This window comes from Oryctolagus cuniculus, chromosome 3 (genome assembly GCF_051225735.1).
Source record: "Oryctolagus cuniculus isolate XC-2025 breed Fujian yellow rabbit chromosome 3, ASM5122573v1, whole genome shotgun sequence".
NCBI lineage: Eukaryota > Metazoa > Chordata > Mammalia > Lagomorpha > Leporidae > Oryctolagus > Oryctolagus cuniculus.
Window position 1 is genome coordinate 160,918,908 of NC_142869.1, and position 26,152 is coordinate 160,945,059.

The window sequence follows — 26,152 nt, forward strand, 5'->3', positions numbered from 1 at the left end:
TAAAAAGAATCATCAGAAATTACTACAAGGACTTGTATGCCAGCAAACAGGGAAACCTATCAGAAATGGATAGATTCCTGGACACATGCAACCTACCTAAATTGAACCAGGAAGACATCGAAAACCTAAACAGACCCATAACTGAGACAGAAATTGAAACAATAATAAAGGCCCTCCCAACAAAGAAAAGCCCAGGACCAGATGGAGTCACTGCTGAATTCTACCAGACATTTAAAGAAGAACTAACTCCAATCCTTCTCAAACTATTCAGAACAACTGAAGAAGAGGGAATCCTCCCAAACTTTTTCTATGAAGGCAGCATCACCTTAATTCCTAAGCCGGAAAAAGATGCAGCACTGAAAGAGAATTACAGACCAATATCCCTGATGAACATAGATGCAAAAATCCTCAATAAAATTCTCGCCAATAGAATGCAACAACACATCAGAAAGATCATCCACCCAGACCAAGTGGGATTTATCCCTGGTATGCAGGGATGGTTTAATGTGCGCAAGACAATCAATGTGATACACCACATTAACAAACTGCAGAAGAAAAACCATATGATTATCTCAATAGATGCCGAGAAAGCATTTGATAAAATACAACACCCGTTCATGATGAAAACTCTAAGCAAACTGGGTTTGGAAGGAACATTCCTCAATACAATCAAAGCAATCTATGAAAAACCCACAGCCAACATCCTATTGAATGGGGAAAAGTTGGAAGCATTTCCACTGAGATCTGGTACCAGACAGGGATGCCCACTCTCACCACTGCTATTCAATATAGTTCTGGAGGTTCTAGCCAGAGCTATTAGGCAAGAAAAAGAAATTAAAGGGATACAAATTGGAAATGAAGAAGTCAAACTATCCCTCTTTGCAGATGACATGATTCTTAATTTAGGGGACCCAAAGAACTCTACTAAGAGACTATTGGAACTCATAGAAGAGTTTGGCAAAGTAGCAGGGTATAAAATCAATGCACAAAAATCAACAGCCTTTGTATACACAGACAATGCCATGGCTGAGGAAGAACTTCTAAGATCAATCCCATTCACAATAGCTACAAAAACAATCAAATACCTTGGAATAAACTTAACCAAGGACGTTAACGATCTCTACGATGAAAATTACAAAACCTTAAAGAAAGAAATAGAAGAGGATACCAAGAAATGGAAAAATCTTCCATGCTCATGGATTGCAAGAATCAATATCATCAAAATGTCCATTCTCCCAAAAGCAATTTATAAATTCAATGCAATACCAATCAAGATACCAAAGTCCTTCTTCTCAGATCTGGAAAAAATGGTGCTGAAATTCATATGGAGGCACAAGAGACCTCGAATAGCTGAAGCAATCTTGTACAACAAAAACAAAGCCGGAGGCATAACAATACCAGATTTCAGGACATACTACAGGGCAGTTGTAATCAAAACAGCATGGTACTGGTACAGAAACAGATGGATAGACCAATGGAACAGAATTGAAACACCAGAAATCAACCCAAACATCTACAGCCAACTTATATTTGATCAAGGATCTAGAACTAATTCCTGGAGCAAGGACAGTCTATTCAATAAATGGTGCTGGGAAAATTGGATTTCCACGTGCAGAATCATGAAGCAAGACCCCTACCTTACACCTTACACAAAAATCCACTCAACATGGATTAAAGACCTAAATCTACGACCTGACACCATCAAGGTACTAGAGAACATTGGAGAAACCCTTCAAGATATTGGCACAGGCAAAGAATTTCTGGAAAAGACCCAGGAGGCACAGGCAGTCAAAGCCAAAATCAACTATTGGGATTGCATCAAATTGAGAAGTTTCTGTACTGCAAAAGAAACAGTCAGGAGAGTGAAGAGACAACCAACAGAATGAGAAAAAATATTTGCAAACTATGCAACAGATAAAGGGTTAATAACCAGAATCTACAAAGAGATCATGAAACTCCACAAAAACAAAACCAACAACCCACTTAAGAGATGGGCCAAGGACCTCAATAGACATTTTTCAAAAGAGGACATCCAAATGGCCAACAGGCACATGAAAAAATGTTCAAGGTCATTAGCAATCAGGGAAATGCAAATCAAAACCACAATGAGGTTTCACCTCACCCTGGTTAGAATGGCTCACATGCAGAAATCTACCAACAACAGATGATGGAGAGGATGTGGGGAAAAAGGGACACTAACCCACTGTTGGTGGGAATGCAAACTGGTCAAGCCACTAGGGAAGTCAGTCTGGAGATTCCTCAGAAACCTGAATATAACCCTACCGTTCGACCCAGCCATCCCACTCCTTGGAATTTACCCAAAGGAATTTAAATTGGCAAACAAAAAAGCGGTCTGCACTCTAATGTTTATTGCAGCTCAATTCACAATAGCTAAGACCTGGAACCAACCTAAATGCCCATCAACGGTAGACTGGATAAAGAAATTATGGGATATGTACTCTTTAGAATACTATACCGCAGTAAGAAACAATGAAATCCAGTCATTTGCAACAAAATGGAGGAATCTGGAACACATCATGCTGAGTGAAATAAGCCAGTCCCAAAGGGACAAATACCATATGTTCTCCCTGATCGGTGACAACTGACTGAACACCAAAAAGGAAACCTGTTGAAGTGAAATGGACACTATGGGAAATGGTGACTTGATCAGCATAGCCCTGACTGTTAATAAACAACTTAATACATTATCCCTCTTAGTAGTTTTTTTTATCTTTTCTACTTATATGACTGGTTTAATTCTGTAATTAATACACAGTTATTCTTAAGTGTTGAAAATTAACCGAAATGTGATCCCTGTTAAACATAAGAGTGGGAATAAGAGAGGGAAGAGATGTATAATTTGGGACATGCTCAAGCTGACTTGCCCCAAATGGTAGAGTTAGAAACATACCAGGGGATTCCAATTCAATCCCATCAAGGTGGCATGGACCAATGCCATCTCACTATTCCAAGTGATCAATTTCTGTTCACAATTGATCATAATGAAAGGACTAAGAGTCAAAGGGAGCACATAAACAAGTCTAGTACCTGCTAACACTAACCGATAGAATAAATAAAGGGGAGAGTGATCCAACATGGGAAGTGAGATACTCAGCAGACTCATAGAATGGCAGATGTCCTAAATAGCACTCTGGCCTCAGAATCAGCCCTAAAGGCATTCGGATCTGGCTGAAAAGCCCATGAGAGTATTTCAGGCATGGAAAGCCAAGACACTCTGGCAAAAGATCTCTGCGAGTGAGATCCCAGTGGAAAGAACAGGTCATCAAAGAAGGAGGTACCTTTCTCTGAAGGGAGGAGAGAACCTCCACTTTGACTATGACCTTGTCTAAACAAGATAAGAGTCGGAGAACTGAGAGGGCTTCCATAGCCTTGGAAACTCATGACTGGAGCATAGGGAGATTACTGATGCCATAGACAGGAGTGTCAATTGGTAAAGTCAACAACAGGAGTCACTGTGCACTTACTCCTCATGTAGGATCTCTGTCCTTAATGTGCTGCGCATTGAGATTTAATGCTACAATGAGTACTCAAACAATATATTTCACTTTGTGTTTCTATGGGGGTGCAAACTGTTGTAATCTTTACTTAATGCATACTAAACTGATCCTCTGTAAAAAAAAAAAAAAAAAAAAGAAATTATCAATTCCCAACTTGACTCTCACTGGGATTAAACATGACAATAGGTCTGATCTGATTTCATCATCATTTAAAAAAAATCATCTATTATTTTTCACTTTATGTTTCTGTGTGGGAGCAAACTGTTGAAATCCTTACTTAATGTATACTAAGCTGATCTTCTGTATATTAAGATAATCGAAAATGAATCTTGATGTGAATGGAAGGGGAGAGGGAGTGGGAAAGGGGAGGGTTGTGGGTGGGAGGGACGGTATGGGGGGGAAGCCATTGTGATCCATAAGTCGTACTTTGGAAATTTATATTCATTAAATAAAAGTTAAAAAAAAAAAAGTCCCACAAGTTTTAGCTAGAGCCACCAGGAAAGAAAAAAAATCAGACAGACACAAATACGGAAGGAAGACATCAAACTATCCCTATTTGCTGATGACATGATTCTATATACAGGAAACCCAAAAGACTCTATGGACTAGTAGAACTCATAGAAGAGTTTGGTAAAGTAACAGGATATAAAATTAACACACAAAAATTAACAGCCTCTGTATACAGAGACAATGCCATACCTGAGTAAGATCTTCTAAGATCAATCCCATTCACCATAGCTACAAAAAAATGTAAATACTTTAGAATAAATTTGACCAAGGATGTCAAAAATCCCTATGATGAAAATTATAAAATATTAAAGAAATAGAAGAAGACACAAAATGGAAAAATCTTCCATGTTCATGGGCTGGAGGAATCAATACCTTCAAAATGTCCACACTACCAAAAGCAATTTATAGATTCAATGCAATCCCAAAATACTAATATTTTTCTCAGATATAGAAAAAATGATGCTAAAATTAATAGGGAAACACAAGAGATGCTGAATAGCTAGTGCAATCTTAATAAAAACAAAGCTGGAGGCATCACAATACCAGACCTGAAGACATACTACAGGGCAGTTATAATCGACACAGCCTGGTACTAGTACAAAAATAGACATGCAGACCAATGGAACAGAATAGAAATTCCAGAAATCAATCCACACATCTACAACCAACTTATCTTTGACAAAAGAGCAAAAATCAAGATAGTCTCTTCAACAAATGGTGATAGGAAAACTGGATCTCCACATGCAGAAGCATGAAACAAGACCCCACTTAACACCTTATACAAAAATCCACTCAAAATGGATCAGACCTAAATCCATGACCCAATATCATCAAATTATTAGAGCAAATTGGGAAAACCCTACAAGCCATTGGCATAGGGAAAGAATTCTTGGAAAAGACCCCAGAAGCACAGACAATCAAAGCCAAAATCAACAAGTAGTTTTGCATCAAACTGAGAAGCTTCTGCATTGCAAAATAAACACTCAGCAAAGTGAAGAGGCAACTGATAGAAAGGGAGAAAATATTTGCAAACTATAAAACTGTACATTCTGAAAGTTAATCCTTTGTCAAAGAGTTAAAGAAACTAAACAACCACAAAACAAATAACCTAGTCAAGAAATGGGCAAAGGACCCAAACAGACATTTTTCAAGAGAGGAAATTCAAATGGCTAATAGACACATGAAAAAATGTTAAGGATCACTACCCATCAGGAAAATGTCAATTAAAATCACACCGAGGTTTCACCTCACCCCCATTAGATTTCTAGGCCCTCATACAGAAATCAACAAAAAATAAATGCTATTGAGGATGTGGAGAGGTAGCTTAATCCACTGTTGGTGGGAATGTAAACTGGTACAACCACTGTGGAAGACAATATGGAGGCATCTCAGAAAGCTTAATATAGACCTATCATATGACCAGCCGTCCACTCCTGGGAATTTATCAAAGGAAATGAAATAGAGATGTGTACACTCATGTTAATCTCAGCTCAATTTACAATAGCTAAGATATGGAATCAACCCAGATATCCAACAAGTGAGGACTAGATAAATAAATTATGGTATATATACACTATGAAATACTACATAGTGGTAAAAAATTGAAAACCTTTCATTTACAAGAAAATGGATGCAGCTGGAAGCCATTATACTTAGTGAAATAAGCTAGTCACAAAAAGACGAATACCACATTGTCTCTCTGATCTATGGTAAATAATAGAGTACCTAACATGTAAACTGTAGGAAAAAACTGACACTTTTTTTTTTAATTTTTTTAAACTTTTATTTAATGAATATAAATTTCCAAAGTACAGCTTATTGGTTACAATGGCTTCCCCCCCATAACGTCCCTCCCACCCGCAACCCTCCCCTTTCCGACTCCCTCTCCCCTTCCATTCACATCAAGAATCATTTTCAATTCTCTTTATATACAGAAGATCAGTTTAGCATACATTAAGTAAAGATTTCAACAGTTTGCTCCCACACAGAAACAAAGAAACAAAGTGAAAAATACTGTTTGAGTACTAGTTATAGCATTAAATCTCAATGTACAGCACACTAAGGACAGAGATCCTACATGAGGAATAAGTGAACAGTGACTCCTGTTGTTGACTTAGCAAATTGACACTCTTGTTTATGGCCTCAGTAATCACCCTAGGCTCTTGTCATGAGTTGCCAAGGCTATGGAAGCCTTTTGAGTTCACCGACTCTGATCATATTTAGACAAGGCCATGGTCAAAGTGGAAGTTCTCTCCTCCCTTCAGAGAAAGGTACCTCCTTTTTTGATGACCTGTTCTTTCCACTGGGATCTCACTCGCGGAGAGCGGAGATCTTTCATTTAGAGTTAGTTTTTTTTTTTTTTTTTTTTTCCCCAGAGTGTCTTGGCTTTCCATGCCTGAAATACTCTCATGGGCTTTTCAGCCAGATCCACATGCCTTAAGGGCTATTTCTGAGGCCAGAGTGCTGTTTAGGACATCTGCCATTCTATGGGTCTGCTGTGTATCTCACTTCCCATGTTGGATCGTTCTCTCCCTAAGATGCACTGATTTTAAAAATCCTTTGCCTTTACTGCCAAGGAATAATTTTTTTTAAGTTTGTTTGGCTTTTTTTTCCCCCTTTTTTCTTCATACTTATCAGTGAACTCTACTCAGTGTAGGGTTAATTTTATGAGTATAAATATTATCTGAAAATTTGAATGCTGTAAAAAAATTAGAATGGTAAAAGAAGAGGGAAGAGAAACGAGGGCAGAATAAGGGTGGCAGGGAGGTATGGGGGGAAGAATTCTCATGTTCCCAAATCTGTATATATTAAATGTGAGGTTGTATTCTTTAAACAAAATAATTTAAAAAGTCACCAGCATTACAAAATACCTTCTAAAATGAAGAACAGACTTAAAAAGTATCCATATTTTGCTGGAGGTGGTGTTGTGGCATAGTAGGTATCAAATATGGGCACCAGTTCAAGTCTCACCCTGCTCCTGTTACTAGCCTGGGAAAGCAGCTGGGGATGGTCCAAGTGCTTGGGCATCTGTACCCACATGGGAGACCAGGAAGAAACTCCTGGCTTTGGAGCAGCCCAGATCTGGCTATTGTGGCAATTTGGGGAGTGAATCAGAAGATCATAGTTTCTTTCTCTAACCCAGAGTTTCAAATAAATAAATAAATCTTTTTTTAAAAAAAGTAGTGTATTTTGCAACTACTTTAGCTTACATTCTTTTATTGATAACAGCATATTATAATTTATTTTATGTGTCATCATACATGTGTACAAACACATGCATCACCAGTCCTCGTTCCTTTATATCATTAATCAATGCCTAAGGATGCCTGAAGCTGACATGGTATAATTTCACTCAATTTGTTTTATCAATATCTATCATTCCAACAAGAGGTAGAAACAATGAAGATACCATTAAACAAAAGTCAACTAAGAAATTAAAATGCAATAAAACCACCAACAGTTTGGGTTCCAAGATGGTGGAGTAGGGAGGGAGCTAACTGCTAGAGCCAAAGAGAAGACAGTTTTAAGGTGGAGATAGTGTAGTCTCAGGAAAGAGGGAAAAAAAGGCAGAGGAAAGTCTACCAAAATTAGAGGGACACGATGGACCTACATGGAGGGCATGGGCACCCGTGGCTCGGGACTCCAACAGCAAGAGCCTACTCACCAGCACTGAAAGGTGAGGTGAGAGGAGACTGTAATAGCCCAAGCTACTAGTGAAAAACTGGTAGAAAGAGCCTAGAGGGAACAAGGCTTGAAGTCCCCTGGAGGAAAGTATAATAGACAAACTAGAGGAGAGAAAAAAAAAAGGACTGTACAGAGACACTTCTCTCTCTCTGATCACCTTACAAAGGCGTACAAGCTGATAGTGTGGGTACCATTTTGGACATACGTAACAGCTGTGCCAGCTTGTGTCTACGCCTGGCAATCAGCTGAGCAGAGATTCCTCACTCTGGTGGAGAGACATAACAGGGAGCTAGGAGCCTGTGACTGTGTGAAGCTTCTGAACTGGGACTGTGAAGAACAACCACGACCACAACCACAACAACAACAACAAAAACTGAGGGTGTGTGGGAGAACTCACGGTGTGGCTTTGATTATGAGCAGTCTCAGTGGGAGAAGCCACAAGCTTGGGGTTGTTGGTTACATGGTGAGAGACACTGAACTTACACTGAGGACTACACAGATCCTTGGTGTGTTCCTTGGGACAGAGCAGATGAACATTATACCCATTGGGGCTAGCACTCAGGCACTGGTCTCCATCAAGGAGAAAAGCTCAGCTGAGCAGAATATACACTTCCCTTCTGATTTAAAAAAATATAAGATTTACAGTGGCAAACCTGGTTGTGTCACCTTAGGCATGCCCTTAACCTTGGAGAACTGGAAAGACCCCTCAGGCCATACCCACTACAAGCCTCCAGAGATTCACTGAAAGCAGACGGTCCACTTATCTACAGAGTCATAGTACAATGATAAAAGCCAACACAGCAGAAAACAACAACAACAAAAACAAAAAAACTAGTGAGTATCTCCACAAATGCCAAACAACAAATGCAATAATCCAAGAAACAAGAACAAGGAAGACTTGGGCTGAAAGGCCTGTGAGAGCATTTCAGGCATGGAAAGCAAAGACTCTGTGACAAAAAAATATCCTACACAGAGGATCTCTGTGAGACCTGAGTAAGGAAAAGTCATGAAAGGAGACACTCTTCTCTGAAGGGAGGAGAGAACATCGACTTTGCTTATGGCCGCGTCTAAATACCGATGGAGTCTATGTTCACAAAAGGCTTCCATAGCCTTGGCAGTCCATGGCAAGAGCCTTGGATGATCAATGATGTCATAAAAAAAAAGTGTTAATTAAAAGAACAACAGTAGTCACTCTGTACTCGTACCCCATGTAGGACCTCTCTCCCTAATGAATTTTAATATGAGAATGGACTGCAAAGTCTTTCCCCAAACAGTACACTATATGTTGTGTGTGTGCGTGGGTGCAAATTATTGAAGTCTGAGTTGGTCCTCTATATATAAAGTCATAATAAAAATGAACCATAATGAAGAGGGAGATGGAAGAGAGAGGGGGAAGTAGGATAGGAGCTGGGGGAGCAGAATATGAGGGAAAGAACCACTATATTCATTAAATAAAAATTTAAAAAAAATAAGGAAGAACATGACACTCTCAAAAGAACATGACACTTCAATACTAGATTATGAAGACGATGAGAAAGAAGAAATGGAACTCAAAAATTGATCATAAGGTTACATAGAAGTAATCAAAAGCAAATGCACAAACTACTGAAATCCATGCAGGACATGAAAGAAAATCTCACATAAAATTGAAATCTTAAGGAGGAATCAAAATGAAATGAAGAATTCAACAGAACATGAAATTGAGATATTAAAGAGTAGTCAAAATGAAATGAAGAATTCAACAGAACAAATAAAAAATGCAGTGGAGAGCCTTAACAACAGAATCAGTGACAGAATATTTACTTATAAGGCAAAGCGGAGGAAAGTATACAGTTGAAACAAAGATAAAAAGAGGAAGTTAGAAATCTAAAATACACTGTTGGAAATCTACATGAAACTATATTTAAAAAAGACCCAACATTCGGGTTCTAGGAGTTCCTGAAGGCATGGAGAGAGAGAAAGGATTAGAAGGATGTTTTAGTGAAATACTAGCAGAAAACTTACCAGGTTTGGAGAAAGAGATGCACAAGTACAGGAAGCCCATAGAACTCCCAATAGAAATGAGCAGAAAAGATGCTCGCTATGACACAATGTAATCACACTCACCACAGTGAAACAAAGAGAAGATTCTAAAATGTGCAAGAGAGAAATGCCAGATTAGTTTCAGAGGATCTCCAATTAGACTCAAAGCAGAATTCTCATCAGAAACCCTGGAGCCTAGGAGAGAATGGCAAATACAGCCAAAGTCCTAAGAGAGAAAAACTGTCATCCCAGAATATTATAACCTGCAAAGCTCTCGTTTGTGAACAAAGGTAAAATAAAGACCTTTAATAACAAACAGAAATTGAAAGAATTTGTTACCACTCGTGAAACTTGCAAAAGATGTTTAATGATGTGTTACACACAGAAACACGGCCATCAATATGAAAGAAGGTAAAGGAAGAAAAAGTATATATTAGAAATATATTTAGAAACATGGAAGGCATGGAGAGAAAGAAAGGATTAGAAGGCCTTTTTAGTGAGATACTAGCAGAAAATTTCCTGGGTTTGGAGAAGGACAGAGACGTTCCAGTACAGGAAGCTCATAGAACCCCTAATAAACATGACCAAAAGAGATCCTCACCATGCCATGTTGTAATCAAACTCACCACAGTGAAACATAAAGAAAGGATTCTACAATGTGCAAGAGAGGAATGTCAGATTACTCTCAGAGGATCTTCAATTACACTCAAAGCAGACTTCCCATCAGAAACCCTACAGGCTAGGAGGGAATGGCGAGATATAGCCAAAGTACTAAGAGAAAAAATCTGCCAGCCCAGATATGATATCCTGCAAAGCTCTCATTTGTGAATGAAGGTGAAATAAAGACTTTCACAGCAAGCAGAAATTGAAAGAATTTGTCACCACTCATCCAGCCCTGTAAAAGATGCTTAAAGATGTGTTATACACAGAAATATAAAAACACGGCCATCAGTACAAAAGAAGGTAAAGGAAGAAAACCTCCCAGTAAAAGATCACAGGAAGTTCAAAGAATATATTAGAAATATCTTTGGGAAAATGGCAGGGCAAAGTTACTACTTATCAATAGTCACATTGAATGATAATGGCCTCAATTCTCCAGTTAAAAGATACAGACTAGCTGAATGGATTAAGGAACAAAACCCATCTATTTGCTGCTTACAAGAAACACATCATTCCAACAAAGATGCGTGCAGACTGAAAGTGAAAGGTTGGAAAAAGATATTCCATGCCAACAGAAACCAAAAGCGAGGAGGCATAGCCATCTTAATATCAGACAAAATAAACTTTAACACAAAAACTGTTAAGAGAGACAAAGAGGGGCCGGCGCCGCGGCTCACTAGGCTAATCCTCCGCCTAGCGGCGCCGGCACACCGGGTTCTAGTCCCGGCTGGGGCGCCGGATTCTGTTCCGGTTGCCCCTCTTCCAGGCCAGCCCTCTGCTGTGGCCAGGGAGTGCAGTGGAGGATGGCCCAGGTGCTTGGGCCCTGCACCCCATGGGAGACCAGGAAAAGCACCTGGCTCCTGGCTCCTGCCATCGGATCAGCGCGGTGCGCCGGCCGCAGCGCGCCGGCCGCGGCGGCCATTGGAGGGTGAACCAACGGCAAAGGAAGACCTTTCTCTCTGTCTCTCTCTCTCACTGTCCACTCTGCCTGTCAAAAAAATAAAAAAAAAAAAATAAAAATAAAAAAAAAAAAAGAGAGAGACAAAGAGGGGCATTATATAATGATTAAGGGATCAATTCAACAGGAAAATGCAACTATTATAAATGTATATGCACCTAATTACAGGGCACAGGTTTATTTAAAAGATATGTTAACAGACTAAAAGGGAGACTTAGACTCCAATACAATAGTATTGGGGGACTTCAAAACTCCACTTTCAGAAATAGATCAACAGGGCAGAAGATCAACAAGTAAACAGTAGATTTAATTGACACCATAGCCCAAATGGATCTAACAGATATCTACAGAACATTTCATCCTACACTTAAAGAATTTACATTCATGACCGGCGCCACAGCTCAATAGGCTAATCCTCCACCTGCGGTGCTGGCACAAAAGGTTCTAGTCCAGTCGGGGTGCCGGATTCTGTCCCAGTTGCTCCTCTTCCAGTCCAGCTCTCTGCTGTAGCCTGGGAGTGCATTGAAGGATGGCCCAAGTCCTTGGGCTCTGCACCCGCATGGGAGACCAGGAGGCTGCACCTGGCTCCTGGTTTCGGATCAGCGTGGTGTGACAGCCGCAGCGTGCCAGCCACAGCGGCCATTTGGGGGTGAACCAAGGGAAAAGGAAGACCTTTCTCTCTGTCTCTCTCTTTCAGTGTCCACTCTGACTGTCAAAAAAATAAATAAAAGAATTTATATTCTTCTCAGCAATACATGGAACCTACTCTAGGACTGACCACATACTAGGCCATAAAGCAAGTTTCGGCAAATTCCAATTCTTGGAATCCTACCATGTAGCTTCTCAGATATTAATGGAATGAAGCTGGAAATTAGCAACCCAGGAATCCCTGGAGCTTATGCAAACACATGGAGACTGAACAACATGCTCCTGAATGAACACTGGGTCACAGAAGAAATCAAAAGAGAAATCAAAAACTTTCTGGAAGTAAATGAGGATAACACCACAACATAAAAAAACTTATGGGATACAGCAAAAGCAGCATTAAGAGGAAAGTTTATAGCAATAGGTGCCTACATCAAGAAATTTGAAAGGCACCAAATAAATGAGCTTTCAATTCATCTCAAGGATCTATAAAAACTGCAGCAAACCAGACCCAAAACTAGTAGGAGATGAGAACTAATTTAAAAAAGAGAAGGAATCAATAGGATTTAATAAAAAAAAAATTACAAAAGATCAGCCAAAAGAAGAGCTGGTGTTTGAAAAAATAAACAGGATCGACACACCATTGTCCCAACTAACTAAAAAAAGAAAAGATCCAATTCAAAAAAAATCAGAGAGGAAAAGGGAATGTAAAACAGACACCATAGAAATAAAAAGAATCATAAGAAATTACTACAAGGACTTGTATGCCAGCAAACAGGGAAATCTATCAGAAAGGGATAGATTCCTGGACTCCTGCAACCTACCTAAAATGAACCAGGAAGACACAGGAAACCTAAACAGACCCATAACTGAGACAGAAATTGAAACAGTAATAAAGACCCTCCCAACAAAGCAAAGCCCAGGACCAGATGGATTCACTGCTGAATTCTACCAGACATTTAAAGAAGAACTAACTCCAATTCTTCTCAAACAATTCAGACCAATCGAAAAAGAGGAAATGCTCCCAAACTTTTTCTATGAAGCCAGCATCACCTTAAACCCTAAGCCTGAAAAAGATGCAGCATTGAAAGAGAATTACAGACCAATATCCCTGATGAACATAGATGCGAAAGTCCTCAATAAAATTCTCGCCAATAGAATGCAACAACACATCAGAAAGATCATCCACCCAGACCAAGTGGGATTTATCCCTGATATGCAGGGATGCTTCAATGTTCACAAATCAATCAATGTGATACACCACACTAACAAACTGTACAAGAAAAACCATATGATTTTCTCAATAGATGCAGAGAAAGCATTCGATAAAATACAAAACCATTTCATGATGAAAACTCCAAGCAAATTGGGTATAGAAGGAACATTCCTCAATATAATCAAAGCAATTTATGAATGGGGAAAAGTTGGAAGCATTTCCACTGAGATCTGGTACCAGACAGGGATGCCCACTCTCACCACTGCTACTCAATATAGTTCTAGAAGTTTTATCCAGAGCCATTAGGCAAGAAAAAGAAATTAAAGGGATACAAATTGGGAAGGAAGAACTCAAACTATCCCTCTTTGCAGATGATATGATTCTTTATTTAGGGGATCCAAAGAACTCTACTAAGTGACTACTGGAACTCATAGAAGAGTTTGGCAAAGTAGCAGAATATAAAATCAATGCACAAAAATCAACAGCCTTTGTATACAAACGTAATGCCATGGCTGAGAAAGAACTTATAAGATCAATCCCATTCACAATAGCTACGAAAACCATCAACTATCTTGGAATAAACTTAACCAAGGATGTTAAAGATCTCTACGGTGAGAATTAAAAAATCTTAAAGAAATAGAAGAGGATACCAAAAAATGGAAAAATCTTCCATGTCATGGATTGGAAGAATCAATATCATCAAAATGTCCATTCTCCCAAAAGCAATTTATAGATTCAATGCGATATCAATCAAAATACCAAAGACATTCTTCTCACATCTGAAAAAAATGATGCTGAAATTCATATGGAGACACAGGAGACCTTGAATAGCTAAAGCAATCTTGTAGAACAAAAATAAAGCCATATGCATCACAATACCAGATTTCAAGAGATTATGGCATATGTACTCTATGGAATACTACACAGTTGTTAAAAAAATGAAATGCTGTCATTTGGAACAAAATGGAGGAATCTGGAAAACATCATACTGAGTGAAATAAGGCAGCCCCTAAGGGACAAACACCATATGACCTCCCTGATTTGTGACAACTAACTGAGCACCTAAAAGGAAACCTGTAGAAGTGAAACTGTCAACATAAGAAGCAATGACATGATCAGCCTTTGTCCTATTGACGAACAGCTTATTATTTTATTCTTTTTAGTATTTTATTTTTCTACTTAATACTATTGGTTGAACTCTTTACTTAGCATAGAATTATTCTTAAGTGTTTAAATCCAATTGAAGATTGATCCCTGGTAATAATAAGACTGGGAATAAGATATAGTTCGGCACACATTCCCTCGGACTTACCCCTATGGGTACAGCTAAAACCTTGCCATGGGACTCCAAATCCCATTAAGTTGGCAGGTACCAATGCCATCTTAGTAGTGAAAGGGATCAATTTAAGTTCATAATTGATCATAAAGATAGGATTAAGTGTCAAAGGGATCACATAAATAAGACCAAGTGTCCGCTAATAATAACTGATAGAATTAAAAAGGAGAGAACAATCCAACATGGGAAGCAGAACAGATAGAAGACTCATAGAATCACATATACCCAAACAGCACTCTGGCCTCAGAATCAGCCCTTAAGGCATTCAGATCTGGCTAAAAAGCCCATGAAAACCTTTTAGGAATGGAAAGTAAAGACACTGTGGCAAAAAATGACCTACATGAAAGATCTCTGTGAGTGAGATCCCGGTGGAAACAAGGGGCCATCAAAGGAGGAGTTACCTTTCTCTGAAGGGAGGAGAGAACTTCCACTTTGATTATGGCCTTGTCTAAATAAGGTCGGAGTTTGCGGACTCAAGAGGCTTACATAGCCTTGGGATCTCATGACAAGAGCCTTGGGTAATCACTGACGTCATAAATTAGAGTGTCAATTGTTAAATCAACAACAAGAGTCACTGTGCACTTGCTTCCTATGTAGTACATCTGTCCTAATTGTGTTGTACTATGAGAATTAATGGTAAAACTAGTCTTCAAGTAGTACTTTATACTTTGTGTAACTGTTTGGATGCAAACTGTTGAAATCTTTACTTAGTATAGAGTTGCTCTTCTGTATATAAAGAAAATTAAAAATGAATCTTAATGAAGAATGGGATGGGCGAGGGAGTAGGAGGTGGGATGGTTTGTGGGTAAGGGGGTGGGTATGGGAAGAAGAACTGCTATAATCCAAAAGTTTTACTTATGAAATTTATATTTATTAAATATAAGCTTTCTATATAAAAATAAATTAAAATGCATAAAACACACATGGTCTCTCAAAAGCTGATAAGGAAAGAAAACAAGATAAAGGCTAATAGCAGACAAATCAAAGAAAAGGGACCTGAAGAACTAATAGATGTACCATGAGATTTTTAAGTTTCCAAACAGACAGGAAAATTAAAATATCACTTTTTCACCTGTTAAATGGTCAAAAAGTTACCAAGCTTGTTAACATGCAATAGCATCAGGGTGTGTGGAAATAATATTTTATCCTACAATGCTATGTGGATATAAATTCCTGTGAGCTTTTTAGGTAAATATATACTAAAATAAAACATGTACCTACCTTTGATATATTATCCCCACTGTTAGTTTATTTTAGAGAAATAGAAGTAAATAGAGCATAGAAATAAACTTGTTCAAGGATTTTTAAAAAATATTTAAAAATATTACTTGTAAGAGCAAAAATCTGACAACTACTGAAATGTCTGCCAAATGGAGAAGAATGGAGAATGGCTATATAAATAAAGTTCCAGGGGCCAGTGTTGTGGCCTAGCAGGTAATGCTGCTGCCTGTGACGTCAGCATTCCATACACATGCTGGCTCAAGTCCCAGCTGCTCTGCTTCAGATCCACTTCCTGCTAATGCACTGGGAAAGCAGTGGAAGATGGCTCAAGTACTTAAGCTCCTGCCACACATGTGGAACACCCAGATGAAGCTCCTGGCTCTGGCCTGCTCTAGCACTTGTTATGACAGCTATTAGGTAAGTGAACCAGCAGATAGGAATTCTCTCTCTGCAGCCCCCTGTAACTCTTTCAAATAAATCAATCAAAAAAGTTATATTCTAATAGATTAAGGAAAGCAACTATTACAGTAAAATTCCATTTTGGTAAAAATTTAAAATGGGAAAAAACCAACCTGTCTTTTTAGGTAGGTATGTATATTTGTATACATGTGAAAGTATTGAAGGAACAACAATAAACTGTTAATTCTACTTCAGGAAACATAGCATAAAGGCATGGGGAAAATTATAAAATTTTATATTATGACATATCACTTTACAATTTAAAAGTAATAAAAGGATCATTTTTAAAAGGAGAAAAGAGACTTCAAAAAGTGTAATTACAAATTACATTATGTTTAAATGACTATCAACTAAATTGACCTTCTAATGGTAGTTCTGCTAATCATACATCAGACTAAAATGCCACCACCATGGCAATAGGAAACAGAGGGAAGGAGGAAATAAATTTAAAGTATATATGAAAAACCAAACAGCCTAGATTTGAATCTTACTTGCTTTGCCATCAGTTAACAGCTAAGTACCTGTGAGCAAATTACAGGAAGCTTATCAAAGTTTCAGTTTCCTTTCAATAAAGGGAAAAACAATATATCTTATAGGAGTGTTGCTAGGATGAAATAATAATGTATGCAGGTTCTTACAAGAAATGCATGCTAATTTTCATGTATTTGTTACTGATAGAGAAAAAAGTAAACATTATAAAATGATTCTTTGGATCATAACAGGATGGGATTTAGACTGTAAAACAAGGAACTGGGATGAAATATGACTCTAGGTCCCAAAATGCATAAGCAGATATTAAGAGAAAACAGTAAAGGAAAGCATACTGAGAATTTTTAAATTCAGAAGTGAATAGTCACATATTCAGGTAGACAATAATATAAACATACATCCCACTGTTTGTTAATTTCTTATAATTAGACACTTGATTAATTCAATAATGACTGGATACTGTATACTCATACATCAAAGGCATTTATGAGCAAAACATACTTGAGTTGTTTGAAATAAAAAGGCATAAGCAACCTTTGTTCCTTTTACAAACTGACAAGCAAAATAACTGTCTAGGAAGTTAAACATACACATATATATGTGTATATATATTTAATGTTTATTTATTTGAAAGGCAGAGCGAAAGAGAGAGAGAGAAAAGAGGTAATGAGATCTTCCATGTACTGGTTTACCCCCAAATGTATTCAACAGCCAGGGCTGGATCAAGGAGAAGCCAGGAGCCTAGAACTCCATCCTGGTCTCCCATGTTGGGGCCAGGAACCCAACCACTTTAGCGATCCCTTCTGCCTTCCAAGATGCATATTAGCAGGAAGCTGAATTGGAGGTGAAGTAGCCAGACTAAAAGCAATACTCTGATGTGGGGTCCAGGCATTCCAAGCAGTGGGCCTAACTCACTGTAGCCCAATGCCTCCCCCATATTTTTTTAATGAGTTCACTCACATATTCATTTTATATATATAACAAATAATTACTATCTCTCCAATTTCAAAATTTAATTACATAGTTTAGATAGGAACCATTCTTACCTTTGCATAAGACACCGATAAAAATTTAGGGTATTCCTTTATAATATATGAATAGAGAGAGGAAGACATTAAAATATAATTACACTGATAAAGTTATTTATTTAATTAAAATTTTCCCTTACTTGAAGGAGTTGGAAAACTGTCCTCATGTTCTGACTGACAGAAACGATCTGAATGTTGACTGGTCAAATCTGCAGATTCTAGAGCCCTATAATTGAAAGCATAGTTTCAAATTGCATAAAACAAAGCAGCTCCACATACAAAACCCAGGAATGCATTGAAATAATATATGAAATACTGTATGAATACATTATCTTCAATTAAGGGTATATACCTTTTATCAGATTAACCGAGGTTTCAAGTCCTCAAAATCCCAAGTTTAGAAATATATAAGTGGAATAGTGGGATGACAGAATATTACAAACAAAAATAAGCTGGGAATTTAATGGATATGGATATGGTGAGTCTGAACAGTGTCACTCTAGATTGAATAAATGAATTAACAAATGTCACATATTATAATGAGATTTAAACCAGACAGAAAATTAGTGAAACAGAAGTTTCTTTAATTGATTTTAAAGTCAGAGTCATAATGATTTCTATCTATTACAACTTAAGATAGTAGTTATTTCATTTTAATTTACTAACAGTATGGTTTCTTTTTGAAGACATGTATTAAACTTTTAAATAAAATTTCACATGTGCCCTAGCAATTAAGACACTTATTGAGATACCAGCATCCTATATCAGAGTACCTGGGATTCAAACCTGGCTCCATTTACCTATTACAGCTTCTTTCTGCTACAGACTTTGGGAGGGCAACAGTGATGGCTCAAAAATAGCTGGGTTCCTGCCACTCACATTAGAGACATTTGTTAATTCATTTATTCAATCTAGAGTGAATTCCTTTTGTGGGGCAGGGCAGGGTTGGATGGGTGAGCCCGTGAATGGGGGTTGGCTCTGTCTCTTTCTCCCTTTCAAATAAAAATTCTCTGGAATACTGATCAAAATATGTCTGCATACAGTATGCACTAGGAATCCTTCAAAAAATAAATATGCAGAGGATATAAGATACCATTGACTTTCTGCTTAAAAAAAAAGTAACACACTAAGACTAGAAAATAGCTGACTTCTATTGTCTATTTAATAAGAAGCACTTAAGAAATATAGGAATTGTTGGTGTGTATCAAGTTTTCCAAACTTTGTCTAAGGTCTAGTTTCCACAGGTTGTTGCTATCCTTTGAAAATATGAACAGCAGAGGAGAACAAGTGCTCCTGGCTCCTGGCTTCGGACTGGCCCATTGTGGCCATTAAGGGAATGAAACAGCGATGGAAGATTTCTCTCCCTCTGCCTCTCCCCTCTATAATTCCATCTTTCAAGTACATAAATAAAACTTAAAATTTTTTTTTAAAAAAAGCAATTTCTAATGTTGGAAAAAAAACTATGGCCTCAGCTATGCTGGTGCTGAATTATCTTAAATCATCACTGGATTGCTTTATCTGGCTCATTTGTTAAAAAAAAAATATTGAAAAACACAGAAGGATTTAAGGAACAAAGGAAACCTATCTGACCTCCCAGGAAAATTATTACCTTAGAAATCAGCTTAATGAATACCTTATATTTTCCTTATATTTCCTTATATTATAATGAATGCCTTTACATTTTCCAAAGAGATACTAGACAGGATACATTAAATGCTTACTTTTTCAGCTGATCCACATCAGAGTTACTCTCCGGCAAGACCGTGATTCCCCGGCCATAACTGGTACCTCCATGGAGATGAAACTCTAGACACAGCAATGTTGCCTGGCTCTCTGAATGCACTGACTGTAGTTTGGTATGGAGACTATAGATTCTAAGAAAGCTTCCAATCTGAAAATAGATTATCATTTAGAAAGTGGAGAAAGAACAAACAACTTCTGATATTTGAAATTTTAACAACCAATGTGGGGCAGTGATCACTGCCAACTACCGGGGACACTGATCAATCAGAAAACATAACAGATACATTAAACTGGTGTGGCTGAAAATCAGATGCATGAACACTATCTTAAAACCAAATGTATACATGGGGCATGTCCATGCAGATGATCCCCATGTGTAGAAATACACACACACACACACACACACACACACTCAACTGGAAGACCTATTTCCATTTTATAGATATTAAAATGTGGAAAACATATTGCATCTTAGCATTAATAAAACATAGGTAGGGGCTCCATTACCTAAATGAAATTCAAGCACACTAATTAAGGTTTCTGAAAATAACTTGCTTTTGCTTTTTCTAAAAGTTTAAGGTAAAGTTAATTAAATATGATCAATAAAAGACTCTCATTATGAGGAAAAAGGAAACAATTTAAATGTGTGACTATTAAAATAATACACATCCATTTATCCCACAGAAAGCTCACAGAAACAAGACTTTTATGAAAAAAAAATTGTGCTCATACCACTGATATTAAACAGTCTGAGTTCAAATATGGGATTATACAGTTTTGAACAAATGGTCTATGGTTTATTTTGCTAAATTTAGAGCAAGAATGTCTTTACTTTTGGAAAATTTAATTTTGTATGAAGAAAATTTCACGAGATGCAAAATGCTATTCAAACATACTGATAGCTACAAAAAAGCAGACTATATAAATGAAATCATATTTACCAAGGCCCTTCAAAAACTTCATGGAAAAAGTGTATTATGGAAAAAAGTATGGATTTTAAAATTGGTTTGCACCAAAACAAATTCTCTTTTAATTCCATTTTTCCTGAAGCATTTTGAAGGCCTTTTGTATTATTGTGAAGCTTTATTTTTATTTTTTTATTTATTTTTTTTGACAGGCAGAGTTAGACAGTGAGAGAGAGAGAGACAGAGAGAATGGTCTTACTTTTTCCTTTTGTGTTGTTTTACCCCACAAGTGGCCACTACAGCTGGCAAGTTGCGGCTGGCGCGCTGCGCCAATCTGAAGCCAGGAGCCAGGAGCTTCCTCCTGGTCTCCTATGCGGGTGCAGGGCACAAGCACCTGGGCCATCCTCCACTGCCTTCCCGGGCCACAGCAGAGAGCTGGACTGGAAGAGGAGCAGCCAGGACAGAACCGACGCCCCAACCGGGACTAGAACCCGGGGTACTGGCGCCGCAAGCAGAGGATTAGCCAAGTGAGCCGCAGTGCTGGCCTGTGAAGCTTTATGAACAAAAGGAGTCACTAACTAGTAAATTTAATTCCACTGCATAGACCTGATGTAGCCCCTAATGGGGCTACAATTCTTTTTTTCTTATAAGTTTAGTGTAATAGAGGTGATTTCGTCTATAACAGAAAAGACAAATGTGGGGGAGAATATTAAAAAAAGATGAATATAGCTAATCAATCTTCCATGTCTGCTTATTGTAGCTTTTCTTAAATTTCTCGTTACTCTTCAGCTCCAAGGGAGGGAGGTTAAGGAAAACAAAGTAAGGGGGACTCATCCTACTTCCATTATGGACATTGTGAGGAGGAGCTATCTGGTCTTTTTCTCCGTGACTTTTTACTTTTATCTGCATCATGGCATAGGAGTAGGAAAAAAAAAAAAAAAAAAAAAAAAAAAAAAAAAAAACAGTGAAAAAACCAGAAAAAAAAAAAAGAAAAGAAAAATAATTTTCCTCATGGTGCCCAAAGAGACATACTAGAAGAAAATAAAAAAAAATGCGATTTGTATTGCATTCTTTCTGAATGTTTATTATTTAATGAAATGTGTGTGTGTACACATAGATAATACTATATACACATATAATACTAGTACCACATACACATATAATACTAGTATCACACACATCTATAATCTATAAAGAACTTGAAAGAAGGCCTAATCAGAGAAAAACATATTTATGGACAAAAAGCTTTGATATTAAAAAATTATAATTGCCTCCAAATTGATCTTTAAATCCAATGCAATTTCAATCAAAATCTTCAGTGTCTTTTCTCAGAATTTGAAAACCAAGTATGTACAGAAAGAGAACAGCCAAATAAGTTTGAAGAATCAAAGAGCAGGTCTTACCTTATCAAAAAATCCAAAGAAGTAAAAGCATAATAAACATGGGTATACATGCCTACATATTGAGGTACAGAAAGGGGCTTAGTCAAGTCCCTAATCAGAAATATGCGGGTAGGTAGGGACAAAGAAAGTTCAATGTAGATTTACTTTGTGGAAACACATTCAGGAATAAGTTTAAGTGGTGAGCACATGGGTGTTTATTGTACTATCTTCTTTACTATTATATTTCATAACAAAACAATTTTACAAGCCAGGATGAAATTTGTTTATAAAAATAAGACTACTAAATAAGGTTGAGAAATTGTTATCAGAAATCCTTCTGGAGGCAGCATTGTGGTTTGTTTTTAAGCATGACTAAATATATTATGAAAAGTACTAGATGGGGGCCAGCTCTGTGGTGCAACGGGCTAACGCCCTGGCCTGAAGCACCAGCATCCCATATGGGCGCCAGTTCTAGTCCTGGCTGCTCCTCTTCCGATCCAGCTCTCTGCTGTGGCCTGGGAAAGCAGTAGAAGATGGCCCAAGTCCTTGGGCCCCTGCACCCGAATGGTAAACCCAGAGGAAGCTTCTGGCTCCTGGCTTCAGATCAGCGCAGCTCCAGCCGTTGAGGCAATTTGGGGAGTGAACCATCGGATGGAAGACCTCTCTCTCTCTGTCTCTGCCTCTCTGTAACTCTGCCTTTCAAATAAATAAATATTTAAAAATAAAAAGTACTAGATGTTTTACCATAAAAGATAAGTATTTGCTTAATCTCATCAATCATATGATAAGAATCCAAAATTACAAGTGAAGTAATCATAAACAAAAAGTTATAAAAATAGAGTTTACAATGTTATTAAAGTATAATACAGAAACACTAAAAAATAAAAACAAATATAACTACTAAAATATATCCCTTTAGGGAAAAAAATTTTTTCTCCATAAATTGTCAAGATTCTCACTTTAGTTTTAATATTTTAAAAATATTTATTTGAAAAGTAGAGAGAGACAGAGATCTTCCACCCTCTGGTTAACTCCCCAAATGGCCATAACAGCTAGGTCTGTTCCAGGAGGCAGGAGCCTCTGCATCTCCCACCTGGGTGCAGGGGCCCAAGGACTTGGGCCATCTCCCACTGCTTTCCCAGATGCATTAGCAGGGAGCTGAATCAGAAGTGGAACAGGGACTCAAAGCAGAGCCAGTATGGGATGCTGGTGCTGCAGGGCATAGCTTAACCCACTGTGCCTCAGCAGCAGCCCCTAGGTTTACTATTTTTATTTTCATGTACTTGACTCAAAATAACCAGTCTAACCACAGCTACTGGACCACTGAAAGCAAAAACATAATTATGCCTATGTGTGTTTTATATATGTTTTATAATTATTTAAAAAGCATACGAGGACAGGACTGAGTATTTAAAAATATATTTCTGGCCGGTGCTGTGGCTCACTTGGTTAATCCTCCACCTGCGGCGCCAGCATCCCTGGTTCTAGTCCCGGTTGGGGCGCCGGATTCTGTCTCCGTCATTCCTCTTCCATTCCAACTCTCTGCTGTGGCCTGGGAAGGCAGTGGAGGATGGCCCAAGTGCTTGGGCCCTGCACCCATGTGGGAGAACAGGAGGAAGCACCTGGCTCCTGGCTTTGGATCAGCACAGCGCGCTGGCCGTGGCAGCCATTTGAGGGGTGAACCAATGGAAAAGGAAGACCTTTCTCTCTATCTCTAACTCTGCCTGTCCAAAAATATATATATATATATTTCTAACTTCTAAACAACAAGTTTGAAATTCAAGTAGGTATGCATGTGTCTGTGTAAAATGTCTGGGGCTGACATAAGTCACATAAAAAGCAACATTTAGAAAAGAGTGAAAAAGCACAAAGAACAATTTAGGCTGTAAAATGTACTGATTATCAAGTTTATTATACTTTAAATTGTAATGATTATCCTCTTTATTAAAAAAGTTCTAAGTCTCTTGAATTGGTTTCATTTATTTTGATATAAAAATGCAATTTGAAATATATGTCAAAGTGCTGATAAGAATTCATTGTTCAAAATTCATTTTTATTAATCATGTAAATAAAGAGTTCCTAGCTTAATGTTATATGGATTGTCAGAAAACAAAAAATGTGATGTGAATTTACTTTAAAGTCCAGAGTTATGTTTCTTGTAGAAAAAATGCTTTTCATTTTTATACTGTATTACAAATAATGCTCAGTTTTTTCAACAGAAATAACATGCCATATTTCTTGATTATGTGTGCTCATATCACCCTCTAGTGGGCAAAATAAAACAATGATTATAAAGAGAAAAAATCTAAAAACATTCATAGCATTCACTGATTCATTCACTAGCAGATATTACTTCCTCTTCATTATATAGAAAACACTGCTAAGTGCTGATCAAGACAAACAGAGAAACACAACAACCTAGGGAAACAGAAGGAAATCAAAATTGTAAAGGTAGATATTCAGAGCATGCAACTGAGGTAATGCTGAAATGCAGACTCTCCACTTATAAAATAGCTCTATCTGCAATTAAAAAAACCTTCACAATAGGATTTATCACTATTTTTAACTTTTGTAATTAACTAATAAATTTAGACAATAGCTTTTAGAGAAAAAATAAGAAGTTTATCCTCAATAGCTAATTTTTTTCTGGTACAGCATCTATGCACATGTGTGTGTACCCACACATATACATACACTTCTATCAATGTCCTGGCTTTAACCTAATTTATTTGTGTGAGTTGTGTGAGCATATTTGTGATACGGTGTGGGAGAGAAAATATTTTCTCCTTCATACATTTTATGTTTTTACAAAGGAAAACGACACTAAAACATAGATATTCAGTTTTACTATTTTCTTTTAACTTCCTATAAGTAGACTGAAATACATTTGCAATAAGGGAGATCATTTCTTTTTAATACTTAAGAAGTATTAGCTTTGGAAATAAATATTGTAGATTAAACCTGGCTTCATTCAACCAGCTCACTTAATCCCTGACTGCCTCACTTTTCTCATTTGTAACAACAGGATATCAATACAATGGCCACATAGCAGAGTACCAAATACATATAAAGTGTATAGCAAATGTCATTATTTTACTTATGATACTATTTGTTAAAAAGGTTACTTCTAAATAAAATGAAGAAAAATATTCCCTACAACTTGTGTTGTCAATTTACTAAGAACTGTCATTTCTAAATTGTATACTTTTACATAAAAAGAGTACACCTTATTTATAAATTTTAACTATTGCATACAAAGTCATCTAGAGTCTATCAAATCAGTTAACAAAGCTTAACATTTAAACAACATTTTAGTAACATTTTAAAGCAGTATATCTCACATGACAAATTGTCTTTACTATCTTCACAAACTGTGCATGGATATAAGATATTTAGGAAATATTCTTTATTTTATAAAAAATATTTAATCCATTTTAATTCTTACAAATAATTTTAAATATACCTCTAAAATCTAAAATTCAATAAAATATAAATTTGAATTTTTAGACTCAAAGATCACTCTATAAATGTAACTGCTTTCCACAAAAATTTATAAAAACAGAGTAGAAAACATTTTTGCTACTCAACATCACCTTTAGAGATCTTGCCACTTGAACATGGTTATCATAGACTAAAATGTCTATTGTCAGATTCTGTAGCCGATGGATGTGACTTATATCACCTTCGAGAACAAGATCTTGTATCAGGACTCTCCAAGATGGGAAGGGTGTCCTATTGCCATCCCACACCTGCCAGAAGAGAGTATAGTAAAGTTTAACCATCTTTAAAAACTAATTAATGGCTGGCACTGCAGCTCAATAGGCTAATCCTCCGCCTGTGGCGCCGGCACACTGAGTTTTAATCCCAGTCGGGGCACCGGATTCTGTCCCGGTTGCCCCTCTTCCAGGCCAGCTCTCTGCTGTGGCCCGGGAGTGCAGTGGAGGATGTCCTAAGTTCTTGGGCCCTACACCTGCATGGGAGACCAGGAGAGGCGCCTGGTTCCCAGCTTCAGATCAGCGTGGTGCACCGGCTGCAGCGTGCCAGCCACAGCAGCCACTGGGGGGCGAACCAATGGCAAAGGAAGACCTTTCTCTCTGTCTCTCTCTCTGTCCACTCTGCCTGTCAAAAAAAAGAAAAAAAAAAAAAAACATCTAAGAGTTTTACTTTCTAGAATTAAGACTCAAAAATAGTTAAATGCATGCCTCTAATATTAGTGATTATAAATGAACTGATATTAATTATGGGTAATGTAAAAAATGTAGAATGGCAAAAAAGAACAAAAATCACACTAAGCCTTGAGAATATACTAACCTATTGTGGATTTTATTTCATGTTTTCTTCTACGTATTTATACGATATATGTCTTGTTCTATAAA

General features: G+C 37.4%; 1 protein-coding gene across 36 annotated transcripts in view; it reads right to left on the reverse strand.

The window, feature by feature from the left end:
- POT1 (protection of telomeres 1) overlaps nt 1–26,152 on the reverse strand; it is a 131,926-nt gene that overhangs the window by 37,211 nt on the left and 68,563 nt on the right. For 20 of the 36 annotated variants that reach the window (XM_051848935.3, XM_051848929.3, XM_051848936.3 and 17 more), the window contains 4 exons: nt 25,370–25,525; nt 19,468–19,637; nt 17,887–17,972; nt 4,218–4,256 (listed from right to left, as the gene is read on the reverse strand). In XM_051848935.3, the coding sequence (XP_051704895.3) occupies nt 4,218–4,256; nt 17,887–17,972; nt 19,468–19,637; nt 25,370–25,525 (451 nt within the window). The remainder of the gene's footprint in view (nt 1–4,217; nt 4,257–17,886; nt 17,973–19,467; nt 19,638–25,369; nt 25,526–26,152) is intronic. The other 16 variants (XR_016231779.1, XR_016231778.1, XR_016231780.1 and 13 more) reach the window with 2 other exon arrangements.